The sequence below is a fragment of the Corvus moneduloides genome, chromosome 17 (genome assembly GCF_009650955.1).
Source record: "Corvus moneduloides isolate bCorMon1 chromosome 17, bCorMon1.pri, whole genome shotgun sequence".
NCBI classification, from domain to species: Eukaryota; Metazoa; Chordata; class Aves; order Passeriformes; family Corvidae; genus Corvus; species Corvus moneduloides.
Genome location: NC_045492.1, coordinates 586,021 through 605,443, shown reverse-complemented (window position 1 = coordinate 605,443; position 19,423 = coordinate 586,021). Strand labels below are relative to the sequence as shown.

General features: G+C 41.4%; 1 protein-coding gene across 4 annotated transcripts in view; it reads right to left on the bottom strand.

Annotated features, from left to right (window-relative positions):
- The window catches only part of RALGAPB (Ral GTPase activating protein non-catalytic subunit beta), a 64,770-nt gene that overhangs the window by 11,455 nt on the left and 33,892 nt on the right, over positions 1-19,423 (bottom strand). For 2 of the 4 annotated variants that reach the window (XM_032126653.1, XM_032126655.1), the window contains 11 exons: positions 18,336-18,400; positions 18,035-18,167; positions 15,945-16,078; positions 13,718-13,900; positions 11,588-11,739; positions 9,761-9,948; positions 7,483-7,589; positions 5,744-5,896; positions 4,946-5,155; positions 3,828-3,986; positions 1,724-1,889 (listed from right to left, as the gene is read on the bottom strand). In XM_032126653.1, coding sequence (XP_031982544.1) covers positions 1,724-1,889; positions 3,828-3,986; positions 4,946-5,155; positions 5,744-5,896; positions 7,483-7,589; positions 9,761-9,948; positions 11,588-11,739; positions 13,718-13,900; positions 15,945-16,078; positions 18,035-18,167; positions 18,336-18,400 — 1,650 coding nt within the window. The remainder of the gene's footprint in view (positions 1-1,723; positions 1,890-3,827; positions 3,987-4,945; positions 5,156-5,743; positions 5,897-7,482; positions 7,590-9,760; positions 9,949-11,587; positions 11,740-13,717; positions 13,901-15,944; positions 16,079-18,034; positions 18,168-18,335; positions 18,401-19,423) is intronic. The other 2 variants (XM_032126654.1, XM_032126656.1) reach the window with 1 other exon arrangement.

Sequence of the window (19,423 nt, the reverse complement as noted above, 5' to 3'; positions counted from 1 at the left end):
AAATTATTTTAACCACAACTCACTGGAAGCTATTCTAGACTGATAGAATCATTTAGGTTGGAGATCATTGAGTCCAACTGTTAAGTCAGCACTGCCAACTAACCCATGTCCCCAAGTCCCACATCTGCACAGCTTTTAAATCCCTCCAGGGATGGTGACTCCATCACTGCCCTGGGAAGCCTGTGCCAGTGCCTGACCACCCCTTCCATAAAGAAATTTTCCCTAATATCCAACTTAAACCTGCACTGAGGCTGTTTCCTCTCATCCTGTCACTCATTACCTGGGAAAAAATATTGACCCAGACCTGGCTACAACTCTTTTCAGGGAGTCAAAGAGAGCGAGAAGGTCTCCCCTGAGCTTCCTTTTCTCCAGGCTGAGCCCTCCCAGCTCCCTCAGCTGCTCCTCACTGGACTTGGGCTCCAGCCCATTCACCAGCAGAACCAGACTAAAAGTAACCTGCCCTTCCTCCTTTCCATTTTTGAACACTTTTTCTGTTTCCTTCTTCCCTGAGCTGGTTGAATTAATTCAGCTATTTAGTGGTCTGTGTTCTCATTCAAATGGCTGAAAAAATTCAAGTTGAAAAGTCCACACCAAGCCAGGTCCCTGGCTAATTCAGGGACCATTCTGCAGTTGTTCTGACGAACCCACTGCAAAGGGAGGTCAGAGGGCTCTGCCTCTGAGAAAGAACAGCCTGACCCTGTCCTTAAAGCAAAATTAAATCCAGACCTGGCCATTTTGTAATCCATCCTGACTTGCTCAGAGAAAGCAACACCTCTGTTCTCTAACCTCTCCCCAACACTTCCAGCCTTCTGTGGTTTGTACTTTTATTCCGTAACTGAAGGGAGAAGCCCCCAGCTGGCTGCAGATACAGGTGAAGGGCCCCCCTAAGACACAGTGAATGGACAGCAGAGCAAGTGCTGCTTAAGCACCTGCAGCTGTAATGGTGCCACACCTGATGCCAACATTGGCTCAAGGATGATTAACAAGCTGCACCAGCCTTACCACTACCTTTGGGAGGCCCACCAGAGGCTGTGGCTCTGGAGATCACCCAGAACAGGTTTGGCCCTTGGAGCAGTGACACTGAAACCAGCCCAGACACTACCAATTCCCAAGGAATCTGATCAAGCTGTCCAAGGGAGAAGCTAACCCAACCCCCAGCTTCCTGTCCTGGGATAGCAGCTCACACTCCTGAGGATCATTCTGGGTGACAGAATGGGGAGAGGGTGGTGTATGACAAGCTCAGGGGAGGAGTTGCTCTAGTGGAAAAATGCAGACTCAGTGATGCAAGACAGAGAGCCATATGTGGGTTCCAACACCTCCAGGACCTACAAAGAGCAGCTTGACTCAGTATCTCTTTTTAATCTACTTACAGAACACTAAAAAAATCACACAGTATTTCAAGCCTATTTGCCAATACACAGAATAATCTGCAACCGATTTCACCTGAACACTGGTTTGGGATAATATATTAAAGACTCATCAAATCTTAAGAAATATAATCCAGTGGTATTTTTTTTGCTGAGGCTACTTCCTCCCAACAACATACACACATTAGTTTTGCTCACTGACTTGAAGCTTAATTTAACATTTACACATTTCTTTCTAGCAAACATCAGCATTTACCAAAAAAAAAAAAAAAAAAAGCCAGTGTTCAGATAGGTACACAGGAGTAAGAAAATTGTCCTCTAAAGGAGCCTCAACATTTTAATTTACTATGTCTTACCTTGTTCAGGTCCCTCTTCATCACTGCAGCTGTTGATTGACCAGCTTGTTGAGACGTGACCAGTCCACCCAGGGTGCTTCCCAATGTCAACAGACCAACCAAGAGACAGCAAGAACTCCAGGAAGTGGGGCTGAACAATTCTGGAAGACTCCATGTTCTTCAGGATCTGAAACCACCAGCAACACCATGTTGGTACAGAAGCAGGAAACAAGACTCTTCCTTCCCAGCTTTTTAATTAACATTTTTGTCACCAACATGGTTTTGCCCAAATATAGCTACAGAACAAGCCTGGAACCCCAGACTTCTACATGGACATTACTCCCTGCTCCTCAGCATCCTTCTATCCTGCTTGGCCTTGTCCTAGTCAATCAACTTGACTTTCTGCCAGCATTTTCAAAGCCTGTAAAACAGTGAATTAAATGGCTGGAGATGGCAATTTTGAGACTCAACCACTCATGAGAAAAACCACAGAGTGCTCAGTGCAGAACCTGCATTAGCATCAAAGGTAACACAAGGGTTTTCTATACAGTGTTCACTATTAGACTGAATTAAAATTTGAAGAGAGAGGTATTTTCCTCACTACTCACCTGTACGTGACATAGAGTGATTTAAAGGGCAGGCCTCACAGCACATTAAATTATGAAACAGGTTTTCCAGAACAATTTTCAGTAGGACTGAGTGTGCACTTTAACCAAACTTCACACTGTACTGTTTATGTTAAACTTTAATTCTACTTCTGACAGAGATCTGGGATGCTTCCATATGCAAAGGCAACTTTTACCTCATTATGACCAAGTGAGAGTTGAGCCCTTCACCAAACAGCACACATGTGTGACTTGAGTACCAGAAGCACTGGGGTTGGTGGAACAAACAATCCATCCATCCTTTCCGGGCCATACAAGAGTTTGTTTTGTGGCAGAGGCATCAATCATTTTGGCTTATGCAGGGGCAGAACACTGAGAGACAGGCCCCAACAAAGCAGAAACTGCAGGGATGGGTGCTGGAAGAAAAGCTTCCAGGCTGGAGGCTTTGTGTAGCCACAAAGTCCGGACACTCCATCCGAATGCCTTGTACACTGTTCGGCAGTGACTAGACACACTGCACTGAAACGCTATTATTAATCCTCATACTGAGCACATTGAAACCATAGCTGTGCTTCAGAACAAGTCAGGATAAGTGTGGGTTGGAAGACATAAGAGCTCCATAAGGGCATATAAACATTCTGCTAGCTCAGCAAGAGCACATCTCAGCTCAAAGGCAAATCTAGCGTATCTTGTTTCATAGCTGACTTTGCAGATGAAAAGACTGCACTGGCTATTCTGAACTACAGTTCAAACACTCAGACAGATGATCCTGGTTTCAAGAACTGTGTCCCACACCAAAGTAGAAGGTGCTGCAGTGTTCTGTCAACTGTGCATTCACAGTGACACGAGGAGGTGGCACAATGATTCATTATGGAAGCCATGCTTCTACTCTTTACTACGAGAGTTATGAATGGAATGAGAAGGTACTAGAGAAACATCCTTTCCTAATGAGCCCAAAAACCCTATTAGCGAGTTTCTAGGTCACAAAGAAGTCACAGTTTAGATTTGCACAAATTACCCTGATTAACCTAATCGCCTTTGAATCAAAATATTATAGCATAAAGACTTACAATGGAATAATACTTCCTTACTTGCAGAAAATTTTTCATTCCTTTGACACATGTTTAACGTTAGAATGAAACCAAACTACCTTGACATTGCTCATTGCTGGAACAAACTGCAACCTTCCCTGCAAGCTGAGCCAACAAAGCTGAAATGCCTTTCTGATCTGAATCTTTGAACTCTACAAATAAGGACAATAAGGACAGAACAAATAGTAAAAATACTATTAATATTTTAATATATATCTTATCTATATTTAAAAATACATTAAATTTGTTACAATAATCCTAAGTGTGAGCAATGTACTTCAATCTACAGATGAAGAGAATATGCAGTGACTTGTAGCTCGCACTGGCTCTGACACTCCACTCTAATCACCAGCGGTGACACTTTACTCACTTGGAAACTACTAGAAACACAGCAATCTAGACTAGCTGGGACTCTACACTTTCACTTACCTCCTGACTCGTTTTCTGGCCTGCCTTCATGTAGAAAATGAAAACCGTATCAAAAGGACGACAAGGTAACAAGTCCAAGTAGCCAAGGTCATCAAAAAACCCAGGAAGAGCAGAGTCAAGTGCAATCAGGTGAGGAGGTAGACGACTGTTAGTAGGTTCCTGTCCAATAGATAGAGTTCAAGAGCTTAAAAACCCATCTTTCTTAACTAAAAGGTCTTCAAGGCTTCAATGGCAATCCATTAAATTATAAAAAGACAATTTCCCTTCTCTAAGAGCAAAATCATACAGGGATTTCTGATGCGGTATCTTGTTACTGTAAATGAGTAACAGCAAGCACAACAGGTTGACAATTCATTGCATTCTACTCTCATTAAATAAAAGCGGTACTTTGCCAGTGAGAGACATAATATTTTGCTCAAGAAGAGCACACAACAAAAGCAGCAGATGCTTTCAAAATACCACAGCTATGCACACAGTCGCATGTGCAGTTTCAGATTAACTTAAATACCAGTAACATGTAAAATACTGAGCACTTTAAGACATCAGTTTTGCAAATGCTCTATAGTCTACTTTTCCTGACAGCTTTCTGGAAGGAAAAGCAACAAATACTAGGGAGAATCCACAGGTAAGAGGCAGAATTTCAAATTAAGAATATGGATCACGTCTATAAATTGTTATTTTAATTTTAAAAAGAAACCTCTACATCTATTATGTACTCCCAAGTGTTTATGTATGATTAAACCACTTCAGCACAACCACCTCTGAAGCAAAACTGCTATGGCAGTCATATTTCAAAAAGTCTTCAAGTACCATCCCAAAACCTAACTCAAATTGTGGGATGATTTCAAGTGTGAACATTTGAGTGTGATGGCTTATGCATCCACTGCAAATAAAGGTACAGCCACCTCTTCAGAGCATGTTCAACTTGAGGCCCAGCCTTTCACAACCCTGCTCTTAATCCTGGATGACTGGAATCTATCACTTGATTTGACTAAACTGCAGCTGAACAATAGCTGGAACTACATAGATGATCTTCCACTAACAAATTTTCCCCTGTTGTCAAGCCAGACCACATGGGAACTGGAGGAACTGGACAACACCAAGAGGTATCAGATCACCTTCAATGCCTCTAAGGAGAGGAACCCGAAGTGAGAGAGGAACAGACGAGCTGTCTGGAACTCCTGTGCTGGTGGCGGGGGCTTACACTCCGTGATGGGATCAGGAAAGCTCTTCTTCCGCCACTCCTCTTCACTTCTCTGATCTACGGAAGTCTCAAAGACAATCTGCTGGGCCATGCCATTCCTCAGCTTCTCATGGCGCTCTTCGAGCTGGAAAACATTGAGTGAACTGCTGATGTCACCAAAATCATGAAGATCCACCAAGAAAACCGTTCAATCACTTAGGAAAGCTCTACAGCAGCAGCTGCAATCCACCACCAGAATGGTTACTAAAACACTTTCAAAAAGACCTTGCAACATGGCAAAGTGAGCACCTAAAAACCCTGTTTGCATAGGAGAGTTCTGTGAATATCCAATATCAGCTATAGCTTCTCCTACTCAAGTGAACAGAAACTAAAACACATTAGATCCTGTGAAACTTTAAAATATTTGAGACATGCACTCTCTTCTTCCCCCAGGAAGGTCTCAAAAAAGACCCTTCCATTTCCCCAGAAGAAGCAACAAAATTCAAGTCATTGCTTCCTACAATACCAGGATATCAGGATCAGTAATAAAACGTTGAGCAGTGTCATCTTCCTGGAAAAGTGCACAGATTTAACTAATTTGGAGAGGTTATTTTCCATTAATATGAAACTGGACAAGCTAAAGAGTAAAACTATTTACAGTAAGACATTAGTGCATGACTCAGGAACAGACAAAAGTCCCAAGAACAAAATCAAGTCAGAGACAGTTACTTACTTCCTCATTCACAATTTCATGTAAATCAGGAATGCTCAAGTCAGCTTTCACAAATGGAATCTTGTCCACTTCTTCAGGAAAAGGGCGGTGTTTCACACTGTATTTCAATCCAACATCATTTTTAGGAGCTGGTCGAGGTTCTGGTACAAATGTCTGACAAAAAAAGGTTGTTTTTACATTCAAGGTATTGTATCACTAGACAATATTGTAACAGATGAAAAATATTTCCTCTCCCCTCCCCACCAGAACTACACTAATCCATAAGTGAGCAGCATCATTAAAAAACATTAAATCCTTTAAACTAATAGACTTGTTAAAAATGTGACTGTAAATTTTACAGATAGACACAACTCTGTCTATTTTGGAATCTATGAACCCTGCTTACCATCTAGCCTCTAAACAGTTGCAAACCCCAATAAAAATGGCAAGCTTACATGGCAACATCGTATTTTCAGCCCATTCTAACTATATTTAGAGAAAGCTGGAAAGTATTTGACAAGCTCCATTTCAACCCTCCTGACTGTGATCATCACAACAAGCCAAAGCTTCAAAGGGAGCAGCAATGCTGTGGGTCAGGAGGGAGATGCACTGCCAGAATATCCAAAGGACTTGCATCATGGATCATGATGCAATTTTGACATTGCTACTACATCATGTTCTATACTGTCATTATGTAATTACAAACTTCAAGTTACCAAGGACAGCAACAAATGATCCAGGCGCAGGTCCAAGCAATCGAGACCTTTCATTGCATCTTCCATGTTGTTTTATAAGTTTATTTACTACTGATTACATTTCAAAAGGGCAAAACCATTAAGTTATAGAATGCCTTCAAGTTGGAAAAGTTCCCTTAAAACTGTTGAGGAGGTCAGCAGTCAGATCATGGCTTGTCCTTTAGCATAGGAGGTAGCAAACCTGGACTGACACTATTCAGCCAAGGGTCTCAGCTTCAGAGATAGCAGAGCTCCAAACACATCCTGGACGGTCTTCCCGAAGGCTGCTTCGCAGAGACCACATCCATCTAAATGTGAATGTGCCAGCTGAGACTGACAAGCCCTCATTTCAGCTACATTACTGCCTTTCTTTTACTGAGGGTCATGGGAAGAGTTTAAAGATGTGGAGAAGTTCACAGACAGAAATTTTCGTAACAAGAGTACAAGCTCCACTAGACGACTGCAATAAGAAATTTTACTGTAAAATAAGACTAAGGTATTTCTCTCCACCATTCCTCTCCAGAGCTGTTCCAGAGTTCATCTAGGTAATTTTTTTCACAGCAGGTTTACAGCCATCTTTGCAACATCAGGCTTTGTAGCCTGAAGAGCTGTTCTCTCTGCAGTACCACATTCTACACCTTCAGACTTTACTCCCTCTGCTGCAAGGGCTTTGCCTGACACCTGAAAACTAGCACCAATACCCCTGCCTACACATTAAATACACTGTGCCTTACCCCATCACTTCAGAAGATGCTTTCAGAAAAAAAGAAAAAAAAAAGAAAGGAGAATGCTCCCTCCCTTAAGCAAGTCTGCAAGTCGAGAAAGCAACAGCATTTTCACCGCCTGTAGTTAATATTAATCACAAGTGGTAAAGAGTCACCAGAGATGTGGCACATTACCTACAGCTAAAGGCCCCGTGGCTCAGCCTTAATGTATAATCACCAGCTCTGGGGGCTGTCTCAGATTAGTAGAATTTCTGCTGAACATCTCTAAGTTAAAGATTTCTTTACGGGCTTTGATAGAGACCTTTTGATTTGCTTTAGCTCCTCTTGGTAAAAGGCAGAGTTGCTGGGCCCACGCAAATCTTCCAGATGTCCCACGGATCAAAACCGTGACAGAGGGGAAAGAGTCATCTGCAAAGCACAGGGGTTAAGAGAATAATACATCATCATATATTGCAAACAATTTACTGTGTAATCATTTAACAAGAAGAAGATGCAGGCATGATGGCAGAGGTTTTCCTTTCAAGGTTAATTCTTCCTTGACCCTGAAGAAAATTCCTGGTGAGAAGCAAGCAAACCTCTCTGCAGCAGGAAAGTGCTAGTCTACTTTGTCAGCTCAGTACTTGCCAGCTCAGTTTGATCATTAAAAGCAACTTTCATCCAAATTCATGCAGATCACTATTTCTCTCCGAAATATCTCCAGGAAATCAAAAAAGATTGTCCAGCCACTGCCTGTTTAGGTGAGACAATGACCATATGGAGACACAGATTCCATGATGCTTCCATGACCTTCTGCAAAAGTTCCTCACAAATAGCAGCAGTAAGAACAGTGGAAGGACAAAAGATAATGGTCAACAAAGATTCAGGAAGATTCTGACTCCACATCATGGAAAATTTTTCCCCAAAAGGAATAGGGACACAGAGAAGTTGTCCTCTCAGGTTTTGCAAGACCCACTTGGGCAACACCAGGTTGCATTATCCTGGTCCAAATTCAGTGCTGGCCTTGTCTACAGCAGGAGGTCAGACTACAGAGTCCTGAGGTGCCTTTCTACTGGCACAATGATGGTTTTAACATTGCAGGGATTTCAGTCTTCCTTCAAGATTTAAAAGGCCACTGATATTAGTCACCTTAGATGAGATCATCATACTTCTATAGCTGTTCTTCTTAAAGGTATTTGAGTTTATCTTTTGTGCACATAAACTACACAATGGCACCATCAGGTAACGAGCAGAACTCTATTCCTTCCCCAGTATTGCCTGGGAATTTCAGGGTGCAGCACAGCCTATGCACACCCTGTACATAAGCACACCACAGAGAGAACCCAAACCAGCTCCCCAGCCACTCACTTCTGTGATCTGCCTCAGAACTGGCCTGATGTATTTGTGCATTACTGCAATTAATCTTGTAATTAAAAGGGGATTTGTAAGCCAGTTACGCACAGCAAGTAATGATAATCTAATTTGTGATTCCAACAGCTTTGCAGGATTCCACAGTAATACATTTAGCAGAGGCTGAGTGAGGATGAGGATTGCTTAGCCATTCCAGCACGCTCTAATCCATTCCAGTCAGGAACACACTTGCTCCAACACAGACTGGGGGTGAACATGTGGCAGTGGCTCCCAGCATTATCACTTCCTGCAAGATCTATTCAGTGGTTCTCAACATGGTCAGAGCACTCTGGACCACAACTCAACTTCTCAGCACCAATTCACGCAGTTCTATGCAACCTCTGCTTTCAAGACTAGTTTTTAGGCTCCATCCTATCCACAGATGAGGAAAATGTACTGGGGACAGAACATCAGATCTAAGATAAGTTAGTCTTTAACTGAGGTAGCATCTTAGAGAATTTTCATCTGCTCTATTAGGTAACACCATGACACATGAAGACTTACAGAGAGATCAGTTATTCTGTTCAAATTATCACTTAATACCAGATTTTTGTAATATAAATTCTCGATGGTCAAAGTCTATGAGGCTGAAATGAGCTAGACTCGGCTGTGAAAGCCAACACCCTATCACAACACCCTGTCACAAATCTCCTTTACAGGAGGTGTCATTGACAGAACAGGATCAGATATGAGAAAGTTAAAACAGCTCCTAAGCAACTAAAACCACCTGAGCTGAAAGCACCCACAGAAATATGCAGTAATAGGAGGCCTAAAGCAAGCAGCAGCAATGGTGCAAGCATAAAGGAGACATACTAACTATATGTTGAGCACTTATCCCTATCAAGTCTCCTATACTCTTCACATTTTCATTCTTGTATGAACAAGGATGTTGATGCTTTTGTCCATCACCCATTATTTCAATGGCAGTCAGCAGCAAGTATATGATCTAACTGGTTGAAAGACTTGGACAACTGCATGAACAATTTGGGTAGGCTTGTGCATGTTTGATTATCATGGGCATTAAAGTTATTCCCACCACTTCATCCCAGAGCAACACTCTGCTCTATGTGCCCACCCACAGACAGGAAAGCCCCTGAAATGCGAAAGAGACACTTGATGAAGTACCTTTGTTTTGCAGCTCCATACAGAAAGTTTTAACCTGAGAAAGAAGGAAATGGGAAATCTGAACTTACTCTGTTCGTTCCCTAGAGGCTGCTCCAACATGGCCAGGATGACACTATTATCCAAAACAAAGTAACGGAAGCTGTGCTTGTTTATGGTAGGGAGACGGGAATATTTAATTAACGTGGTTTCATTCACCAAGCTGCAAGGAGAAGCAGGACCACTGGGAGAAGGAAATGCTCCAAGTAGCTGCATAATGCTGCAAGTGAGAAAAAAGTTGAGAGTTATGACAGATTAAGTGAACTGTTCCACCCAAGCACAAATTTTCACTCACATTCTTCATCTGTATCTTGACCTAGCAGTTACATTATCAGGGCACATCTGCCCTCACCCATCAGGTTATTTTAAGATAACCAGTACCTTCAGAAAGACATACATGAAAACCTACAAAGAAGGGTACTCTGCCTATAGAATGAGCTTCTTTATAACCTGGGTTATAAAGACATGCTTTAAAGCACGAAAATCTGTACCCTTCCATAGCTTCATGTTCATTTTTAAAAGATTATTTCTCCAATCATCCATACTTTAGCCCCCTCATATCAACAAGCAGGACAGACATGGCAGTGCACTAATTACAATTGCCTTTGCTTTCTTCAAGTACGGATTACAGTACCTTAAAACCCTTTAAAGGGTTGGGACTCTAAAAGGTCCAGGATCACATAAGCGTGACTACCACAGATGGTCATCTTCCCTGGAAGAAAACCTCCAGGTGGGGTCCAACAGTGCTTACTTCCTTGGAGCCACAGCCTTAGGAGGCCCCTAGAAGCACCATTTTAGATCATCTGAAGTTGTACATGATCTCACCAACACTATTAGAAATTGAAAATTTCTATGGCAGGAACCAGTAATGAGAGCTGTCCAGAGTTGGACTGAAGTTCATATGATTTAAGTCAGGACTTTACCCTTAACACCAGCACGTAGACCAAAAGTAAGTCTATTGATTGCCCTCTCCACACACTTTTCCACTTTACTGTGAAAACAGTTTCATGTCTCTAAATGAAAATAAACACTTTCAGGCACCAATAAGGATTTGTCCATAAGTTCCGAAGAGTAGTTGCTTTTTCTTGGAAATTACACACTTGTTTTTACTAACAGTAACATTTATAACAGTTGGATTTCAAAGCAGAGCAAAAAAGAAAGCAGCTATTGCCTTTTGCAAAACATATTTATCCTCCCCATCCTCAATCTGTCCTGTCTGCCATCATACTGTTCAGCCCATAACACAGTGCTTTCCAAGTTCTCTGGAGCAAATCCCAATTTTCCTCTCTGTGCTTCCCCAACCCACACATTATCTGTTACTGCATTTCCAGTAGAACCTCTCAAATACATTAAGCAAGCCCAACGCTGTGGGCAGGAAGCCATCCCATCCTGCTCCAGCATACATGTGCTGCATGTGCCATTCCCTGCTGTCACACAGTGTCTATCAGTTTCCTCACCAGAGTGGGGACAGCATATGTTGTCAGGCTGAGGAGAAGAGAAAATGGGAAGACAGGATCACTAAGTTAAGTGAAAGAGAGAGGGAATTGCTGTCTGCAGAGAGGCCTGGCCGAGAACAGAACACCAGGGCTGGAGGAGGATGTGAGTTTTGCTGTACAAGGAGAGAGGAGGCAGGAGGGGAAAACAATGACCAGAGGGATCTGTTTTCTGTTAACACCTGCAAGGGGAGGGGGGGAGATCTAAGGCAGAGCAGAGTCCTGCCCAAAAGGCAAAGAAAGGGAACTTCTGCCTAACTTCTTAAATGCTCTTGTTACATCAGAGATCACCTGCTGGGAACTCCCTATTAAACACTCTCAGACAAGACAACACTGAACATTAAAGGTGCTCTAATAATTACATACCATGTTAGTGTAGCTTCAGCAGCATCCTTCACTCGCATGGATGCAGGGTTTGGCTCCTTATCTCCTTTGTACTTGACCTCCTGTTCGCTGTTTTTGGATTTACTCCCTGAAATGCCCAGCTCCACAATCTCCAGTACCTCTTTTAAACAATCCTAAAACACAAGAACAACCGTGAAGCAGAAGCATTTGGATAAACATCTCCAAAACCTCATGGAAATAGTGATATATCATTAAGTAAAAAAACCCACTGCTGGTAGTATGAGCTCTTTATTTAAAGGCAGAAGATTATTCCAACACTGTTAAAATAAGACCACATTTGCTATAGAACTGGTATTTTTTCTGTTTATAGATGTGTACTTGTATTATCTACTCATATTCTAATGGTAAAAAGTGCTCTGAATGAATAAATACATTTACATACCAAATTGCCAAGAGGACTATTATGAATGCAACCAAAAAATGTACACATATTTAAAGAGACAATAAATGCATTTCTGGGACTCTTTGCAGAAGTTTTAAGTTCTAAGCACATCAAGAATGAACTCATCTGGAAAACTGCAAGAAATCCTTTTCCAAATTTTTAATTTGCCAACATCTTTCGTTAGTAAAATACATCATGGTATCTAATTCACCAAGAGAAGAATAAGAACATTCTAAAAGTACACTGTAAAAGCATCAACAAATCTATTACAGGAGAGGCCAACACTCAGTAGAGCTGCAGCTATGACACAAAAGTGCTGTGCAGAACAAAATCACCTGCTGAAAATATTTGGATTGCTACAACAAAGGTTCAACTCTCATGGCCTGAGCTACAGAATAACAAAGGAAGACTTCTCCTGAACAAATAACTGATTAAAACTGAACACGAGTGGTCAGGCTGTACCACCAGAAACCTGACAGGGTTCTATGTCTTGGCCTTTGTCTTTCCTTATATTCATCGTTGATATAGAATAAAAGGTGAAGAGAAAAATCAAAGTTTTCTAACAGATCAAAATTAACCAGTATTGAGCTGCAAAGACTGGCCACGAAGAACTGCAGCAAGAGTTTACAGAGTAGCAATACAGCAGGTGAAATTCAAAGCAAATGTAAGAGGAGGCACCTGGAAAGCTGCATTTTTAATAATTGCAAACGCAGGGAAAGGTTCTCATCTGACTATCATGACTCAGGAAGGAGCTACTCAGTCTCCAGTACATAGTGCACACAATATGTAGCACTATCTCCTTATAGTGGTAATTGAAATAAAAAAAACCATAAAGAAATGGAATACAGCATTATGAACCACAACCTGTGCCACCATCCTATCGTAGTCACCTACTGCCACGTCAGTACTCCAAAGCACATTCAGAAAGCATCTTTAAAGTTCTGCTTGTGGGTTTTCAATCTTCTTTTTTTTAAAATATACGTACTTTTGTACATTACAAAATAAACAAAACATAAACATGTTCTATCTAAAAAGATAACAAAATATTACACAATACATACATATCTATTATCTATAAAACCACAGAAAAATCACTAACTTGGCTCTGAAAGGAGACCAGTAATGACAATGTGCATCCAAATTTTTTCGTTTTTTCTTAAGCAGCAAGGCAGAAGGCAATTGAAAACATGCCTCTCATTTCCTGCTCTTCTCAAGCTTCCCAAGCAAATTCCACCTTCCATTGAGCTATGCTTTGCTCAGTTGCTAGAAAATTGGTTTCTTGGTGAAACAAACTCTGATTATCAAAGAATCAAAGCATCAAAGGAATTCTATTAAGCCTAGAAAATGCTTTAGTCAGGTAAGAGCTGAGATACAAGGAGAGTCATGGCTACCTGCAGCTATGGGTTACCCCATTCATTTCTATGTTTCTTTTCTGGTTTTTTTCCAGATTTCTGTTCTTCTCTCTTTTTCCAGTTTCACAAAGCAAGAAGAAAGATTGAGACATTCCTATAACTATAAAGGTAATTTTAAAACCAAAAACTGTATTGGTGAATAAAGATCAGGAATTAAAGTTCAGAAGTATTTTGCACAGAAACTGTTTTGGAATTCCTAAGAAAGTTAAGCAAACCACACTATTTTAAATTATTGAGGTTGGGCACAAAAGGCATTTCAGATGCAGCACTCAAAATCTATCCACTGGAGACTCTGACCTTCTCATCGAGCATGTCGGGGTGCTCCGTGAGCCAGACACAGAGGCACTGGAAAGCTGCCACGATCATGGAGTGCAGGTCTCGGGAGTGCAGCGGGGCCGGGCGGCTGCACTGGTACACGATGTAGCTGCACACGGAGCTGATCGCACGCTTCCGATCCGAGGGATCGACCACCACCTTCACCTGCACCACACAAGGGCGACAGGGTGAGAATTCCTCCACAAAAATCTTCCAGAGAAAAAACAGTTCTTGAAAACATTTTTAAATGCAGTTTTAAGAAATAGGAATAAACAGTTGAGCTCTTTTTTGATTACAGGTTAAAATTGCAGGTATTTAACAGTGATGGATATTGAAACTAAAAGTAAAGAAATGCTGCACTGAGGTGTGACCACATTGCATGGCTTGGTTTCCAAGATCAGGAATGGTACCAGCGTGGCTTGATAAGAAACCAAATGTAAGCTGAATTTGCAGTATTGAAACTTATTTTCCACAAATGACTCTTCAGCTCTAGCAACCCATTCTGTATCTCCAAGAACTCACTCACTGCCAAGTTTCCCTTCAACATTCAGCTTCATTCTGCTCAAGTACCTTTCCCCTAGACATATTCTCATCACAGTAACTTTCACCACTGGAAAAAGGAACAAAAAAGCCATCCTCCGACAAGCACAATGACAAAAACCCCATAACCTCTTCCCCAAAACTCACTGCAAACACCCCTCTCTGCTCCTCTCCCAGCTCAGGGCTGCAGAAAGCAAGGCTCCAGACCAGAAGGTCAGGAAACAGCACAACGTGCCATGAGGATCTGCACTGTAGGGCTAAAGAACTGAATTTCTCTTCTCTCTTATTCACAGCCTGTGACTCAGCATAGGAACAGATGGATTTTTCTACTCTGTAGCATCCGACCATGCTCTGTAAAGCTTTGCTTATTCAGGTGTACCCTTATCCAAGCAGGAAGGTGGATGGGCTTGCTGGTGCCAGCACTGAAGCCTGGCAGCTGTACTCCACAAATGGGAGTGACAATTCAGAGCCCCAGGATTTAGGTAGAACATCCTTCAGAAGCCCAAGATCTACAGCAGAGTCCCCTAAAGGTGAGCTTATGAAAGGGAGGTTTGTGAACCAGCAGGAAACAAGACTTTTGACTTTTCCAAGTCCCACTAATAACCTAGTGCTGAACAGACACAAGACAGGGCAGCCCCTACCTGAGAAAGGCTTTGGGACCTGTCACCTCCAAAGACACAAGCAGAACAGGTCCCCACTGCAGTTCTGCAGGAAGAAGTGATCTCTCTTTTCCCCACTTTGTTTTAAAGGGGAAAGATATTCCAGGGCAAGAATTACTTCAGTTGCATGAGAATTATACAAAGACTACAATATTTAGTATTAACCTGGGGATACATTTCAAAAGATAATATATTTCCACATACCCATAACCCTGCAAGAAAAAAAAACCAAACCAAACCAAGAAAACCCTGGTTTAACCACACAAGCTGCAGGAACCCCTGGTTCTGTATGGTGCTCTATAAGACCTAATAATACACATTAATTCATTTCAGAACACTTTCAAATACATTCATCAGTTCATGCTACTGCAATAGTGAATGAACACCCAGTCCAATACGGCTCAGTGCTGACTTTGTGCTCTAAAAACTGCCTGAGACATACATTGAAAGACATCTGTTGAGTTCTTGAGGGATTATGATGAGAAATGCTGAATTGTCACACCAGGTTATCGTGGCTGCTCTAAGTACACCGGACTTTTGCTTAACAAGGCCATGAAGTCCAGCCTGGGCACAAGAGCTCTCAGGCAGAAAGGGGCACTTTGCATCTCAACAACTCGTCTCCCCCACCTAGTAGCTTTAGTTGTTATTTGTGTTGAATGAAGGAACTGCGTGCAGATAAAGCTCTGAAGAAGGCAACACTTCCTATTAGCGATACACTATGTTTTGTCAAGCTCTAAAAACTATTTCCAGGATGAGAAGAAGGGGAAAAGTGGTACAACAGAAGTTTCAGCCAAAAGGCATTCCCAGGCCATGCATCCTTTGAGCCACAGTGCGTTTACACCGGGAGAAAATTACCTACAACAGCAGCGCTGTTTCTTTTTCATTTCCAAACAGAAGAGTTGCTGACAAACTCAGCCACAGAAATATGTTTTGTGGCATGACTTTCACCCAGGCAGGACCACAACCACCCTGTGAGAAGGGGCCAGAGCACGCCACGCTGCATGTCTCACCTTTGCCAGTCCAGAGAGCAGCTCCAGGGCAGCCAGAGAGATACTCATGTCCTGCCTCCACTGGGAGTTGAGCCTTTGGGTTACCAGGTGGATGCTGCGGATCAGCAATCCAGCAGCTGTATCTGTATGAAGAGCTAGGATATAACCCCAAAACCACACACCACAGGGAGGGAAAATAACTAAGCATTAGTGACAATAAGCAAAGCAGAGGCACAAGGCAAAGCAGCCACAATACAGACATAAAATAAACCCTAACCATCTCAAAACTGGGTTGGTGACTTTTGCACAGGCTAACTCTCTCACGTACTCTCCAGGCATTATACAAATCCATTCAGACTAGCTAGCTCAATTTAATTTTTTAAAAAGACATTTTGAATAATCCCAGCAGCAGAACAACCAGCTTCAGGTTTCGCTATTGTACTTAAATTGTCTGTCATGTCATGTCTTTTAGTCTCTGACAAATACAGGCATTGGTAATGTATATGAAACATTAGTAGTTGTATTGAGGAACTAAGGAGCACATGTAATTTCAGATACCTGTGTCAGAAGTAAACCATTCTTTCCATACCTAATGTTTATCAAAAGCTGCACTAGATTAACAGATGTAGATAATGAAAGAATCAGTGCTAGAGAAAGAAACAATTACTTTTAACCTTTCATTTCCTTGAACCTTTAATTCCAAATTAAAAACAGAAAATGTTTTAAGTATAAGTTGTTCTTACTTCAAAATACTAGGAAACATAAATACTATCTGTATTTCTTAAAATTGAAGTATGCAAATTAATGTCAGAAATAAAAAACTGCTCAATGACTAGTTACAAAGAGACATGAGAACTATGACGGATAAGGCATATCCTTCCCAAAATTTAAATTACCTTATTTAACACTCAAGAACTAAGTCCAATGTCACACCAGGAAAAGATTCAAGAATCTACTATGGCTAAACAGTAACAACAGACCATCTTGTTTTCAATTTTCTCTTGTTTGAAGCATCCAGTTGAAATGTAAATCCTTTTCATAAGCTCCTTACAATCTTACCTTCTGTGCACAGGAAATTTAAAAAATCCAATAAAATGAATATACTACAAAAATATATTTCAAGTTACATCATGGTATGAAGACTCAGTAATTCAAATATTTAGAAGATTTTTTAAATCTTACAAATGAATATTTTTACAAGCACTTGTCAATGAAAACCCACATAAAATAAACACACAATTTAAATGGTGTGCAGAAAACTAGCACTTTGATAATTTCAAACAAGCAAATCCTGTAGGGAAAGCACCAACATGTTTATATGAATCCCTAGAATATACTGAAGCCTTTCCTGATAATCTCCCTCCTCTTACTATTTACAGAACTAGAGAAAAAAACACCACCAAACATTTTTTGTTGGTGATGACAGAATTGTCAGTCTTGGCTGCAATATAATAAAGGTGATTTGTTCTCACATTTAATTGGCCAACATCAGTTAAACTGAAGACCACAGGAGCAAATGAAATTGCAGGATTGTGACAGTCAGCCAGATTACCACACACAGATTTAGAACATGGATTTTACTACAGAGAGTCAAAAATGGACAGTATAAGACACAGAAAACTAAAGTTAATTACTAAATTCTATTGTTATAACAAAGACATATCACAAGCATTCTGCTTACTTGCTCTATAAAAGCCAGAGTCCCTGAAATGTTCTTTAAATGTGGTTTAAGAAAAAGTGCTGCAGAGGTCAGGAGAGCATTTGGAATGCTATCAAACGAATGAAGCAATTAATTTACACTTGGTGTACATATATCCCATTCCTGTTGGCAGAAACTAAGTGTCTTGAAAACATAAGTTAAAGTAAAGTCTGCAAACACCTTTTTCATAAACTTTTACATTCTGATTTTGAAAATGTTAAGAGTCCTTTAGAAGGGTTAAGACAACCACTGGAAGGGCACATGTAAGTGCAGACTTGCAGCACACAGCTGGACTATCCCCCCTGGCTTCAAACACCTGGGCACATTAATGTTTTAGCCAGAACTAGAACAGAAAAACCCAGAAAACATCAACCTGGCATACCATGACAGTTTTCCAAAGAGCTATCCTTACCATAATCCCTCAGGAGGGCCTGTGCTGGCCGCTCACTGTCAGGTGTCGTGGGCTCTGTGCTGCCACCGCTTGCAGTGCTAATGCCACTGTTAGTACGACTGTGGCTCTTGAAGAGGTTGTTTTCACCACCATTCTGCAAAGTGAAAGGCAGTTTCGAGAGATGAGACAATTTCTGAGTTCCCCATGCTCTCAGATACAAAAGACCAAACCTCAAGATGCTACCTGAGCCCCTTTCCATAGCAGGTAAAGTGAGGAATGCATTCTTTCTGAAGAAATAACTTCATAAACAAAAAATACTCACCGTTTCCATCTGACAGCCAATGGCTTCTAGCAGCGCTGAATCCTGAACAATATTTAACATTGCACCTGCAGAATCAGATAGAAGAAGGTAACTATGGACTACAGTAGAATTCACTACTAAAAATTACCAAGCAGCACAGAAGGTCTAACATAGAGACTTGCAATCCTGTTTTATAAAAGCTCTTATTAAAACACAGGACTTGCTTCAGGCTTAGCCATTTGAAGCAGATGAAAGTTGAGACACAGAATGCTTTCAGCTATGTTAAAAATGCTTTGAACAGAATGCTTTCAGCTATGTTAAAAATGCTTTGAACATAGTCTAGAAAAGACTGAGAGGAGATCTCATTACATATCAGTATCTCAAGGGTGGATGTCCAGAAGATGGTGCCAGACTGTTTAGTGGTATCCAGCAACAGGACAACAAGTAATGCACAAACTAAAATAGAAGAAGTTCCATCTCAACACGAGGAAAAACTTCTTTCCATGGAGGGTGGCAGAGCACTGGAACAGGCTGCCCAGGGAGGTCAGGGACTCTCCCTCTCTGAGGACATTCAAAACCCACCTGGACAGGTTCCTGCGTCACCTGCTCCTGGTGACTCTGCCTTGACAGGGAGTTGGACTGGATAATCTGCAGAGGTCTCCTCCAGTCCCAACTGTTCTGTGATAGGTCTGTCAAATTCCTCAGTTTGGAAGGATTTTGACTTCACAGAAGGGCTGGAGTGTTTTCTTGTCTCATACCAGATTGTGCTCATTTAAAAACTCAGGTTACATTTAAAGATATCAGAAGACCAGCTCGTAATCTGAAGTGGGATACACTGAAATTCTCTCTGCCTGAAAGTTCTCCCCAGCCTCTCACTTTCCATGCTCTAATTTCCATCAGTGCCCAAAATATTGTATTTAAAAAGCTGAAACTCTTAACTGCAGGGATCACCAACCCCACTGCATCCAAACTAGCCAGGACAGAGTTCTCTCTTCAACCTCAGGAAAGATTTAACTCATTTAAATCAACACTGCTGATGTGTCTTAGCTAAACTAGGGTGAACAGCCTGTACCTGCTTGGCAGCATCACCCCCAAATGATGAAGGAAGA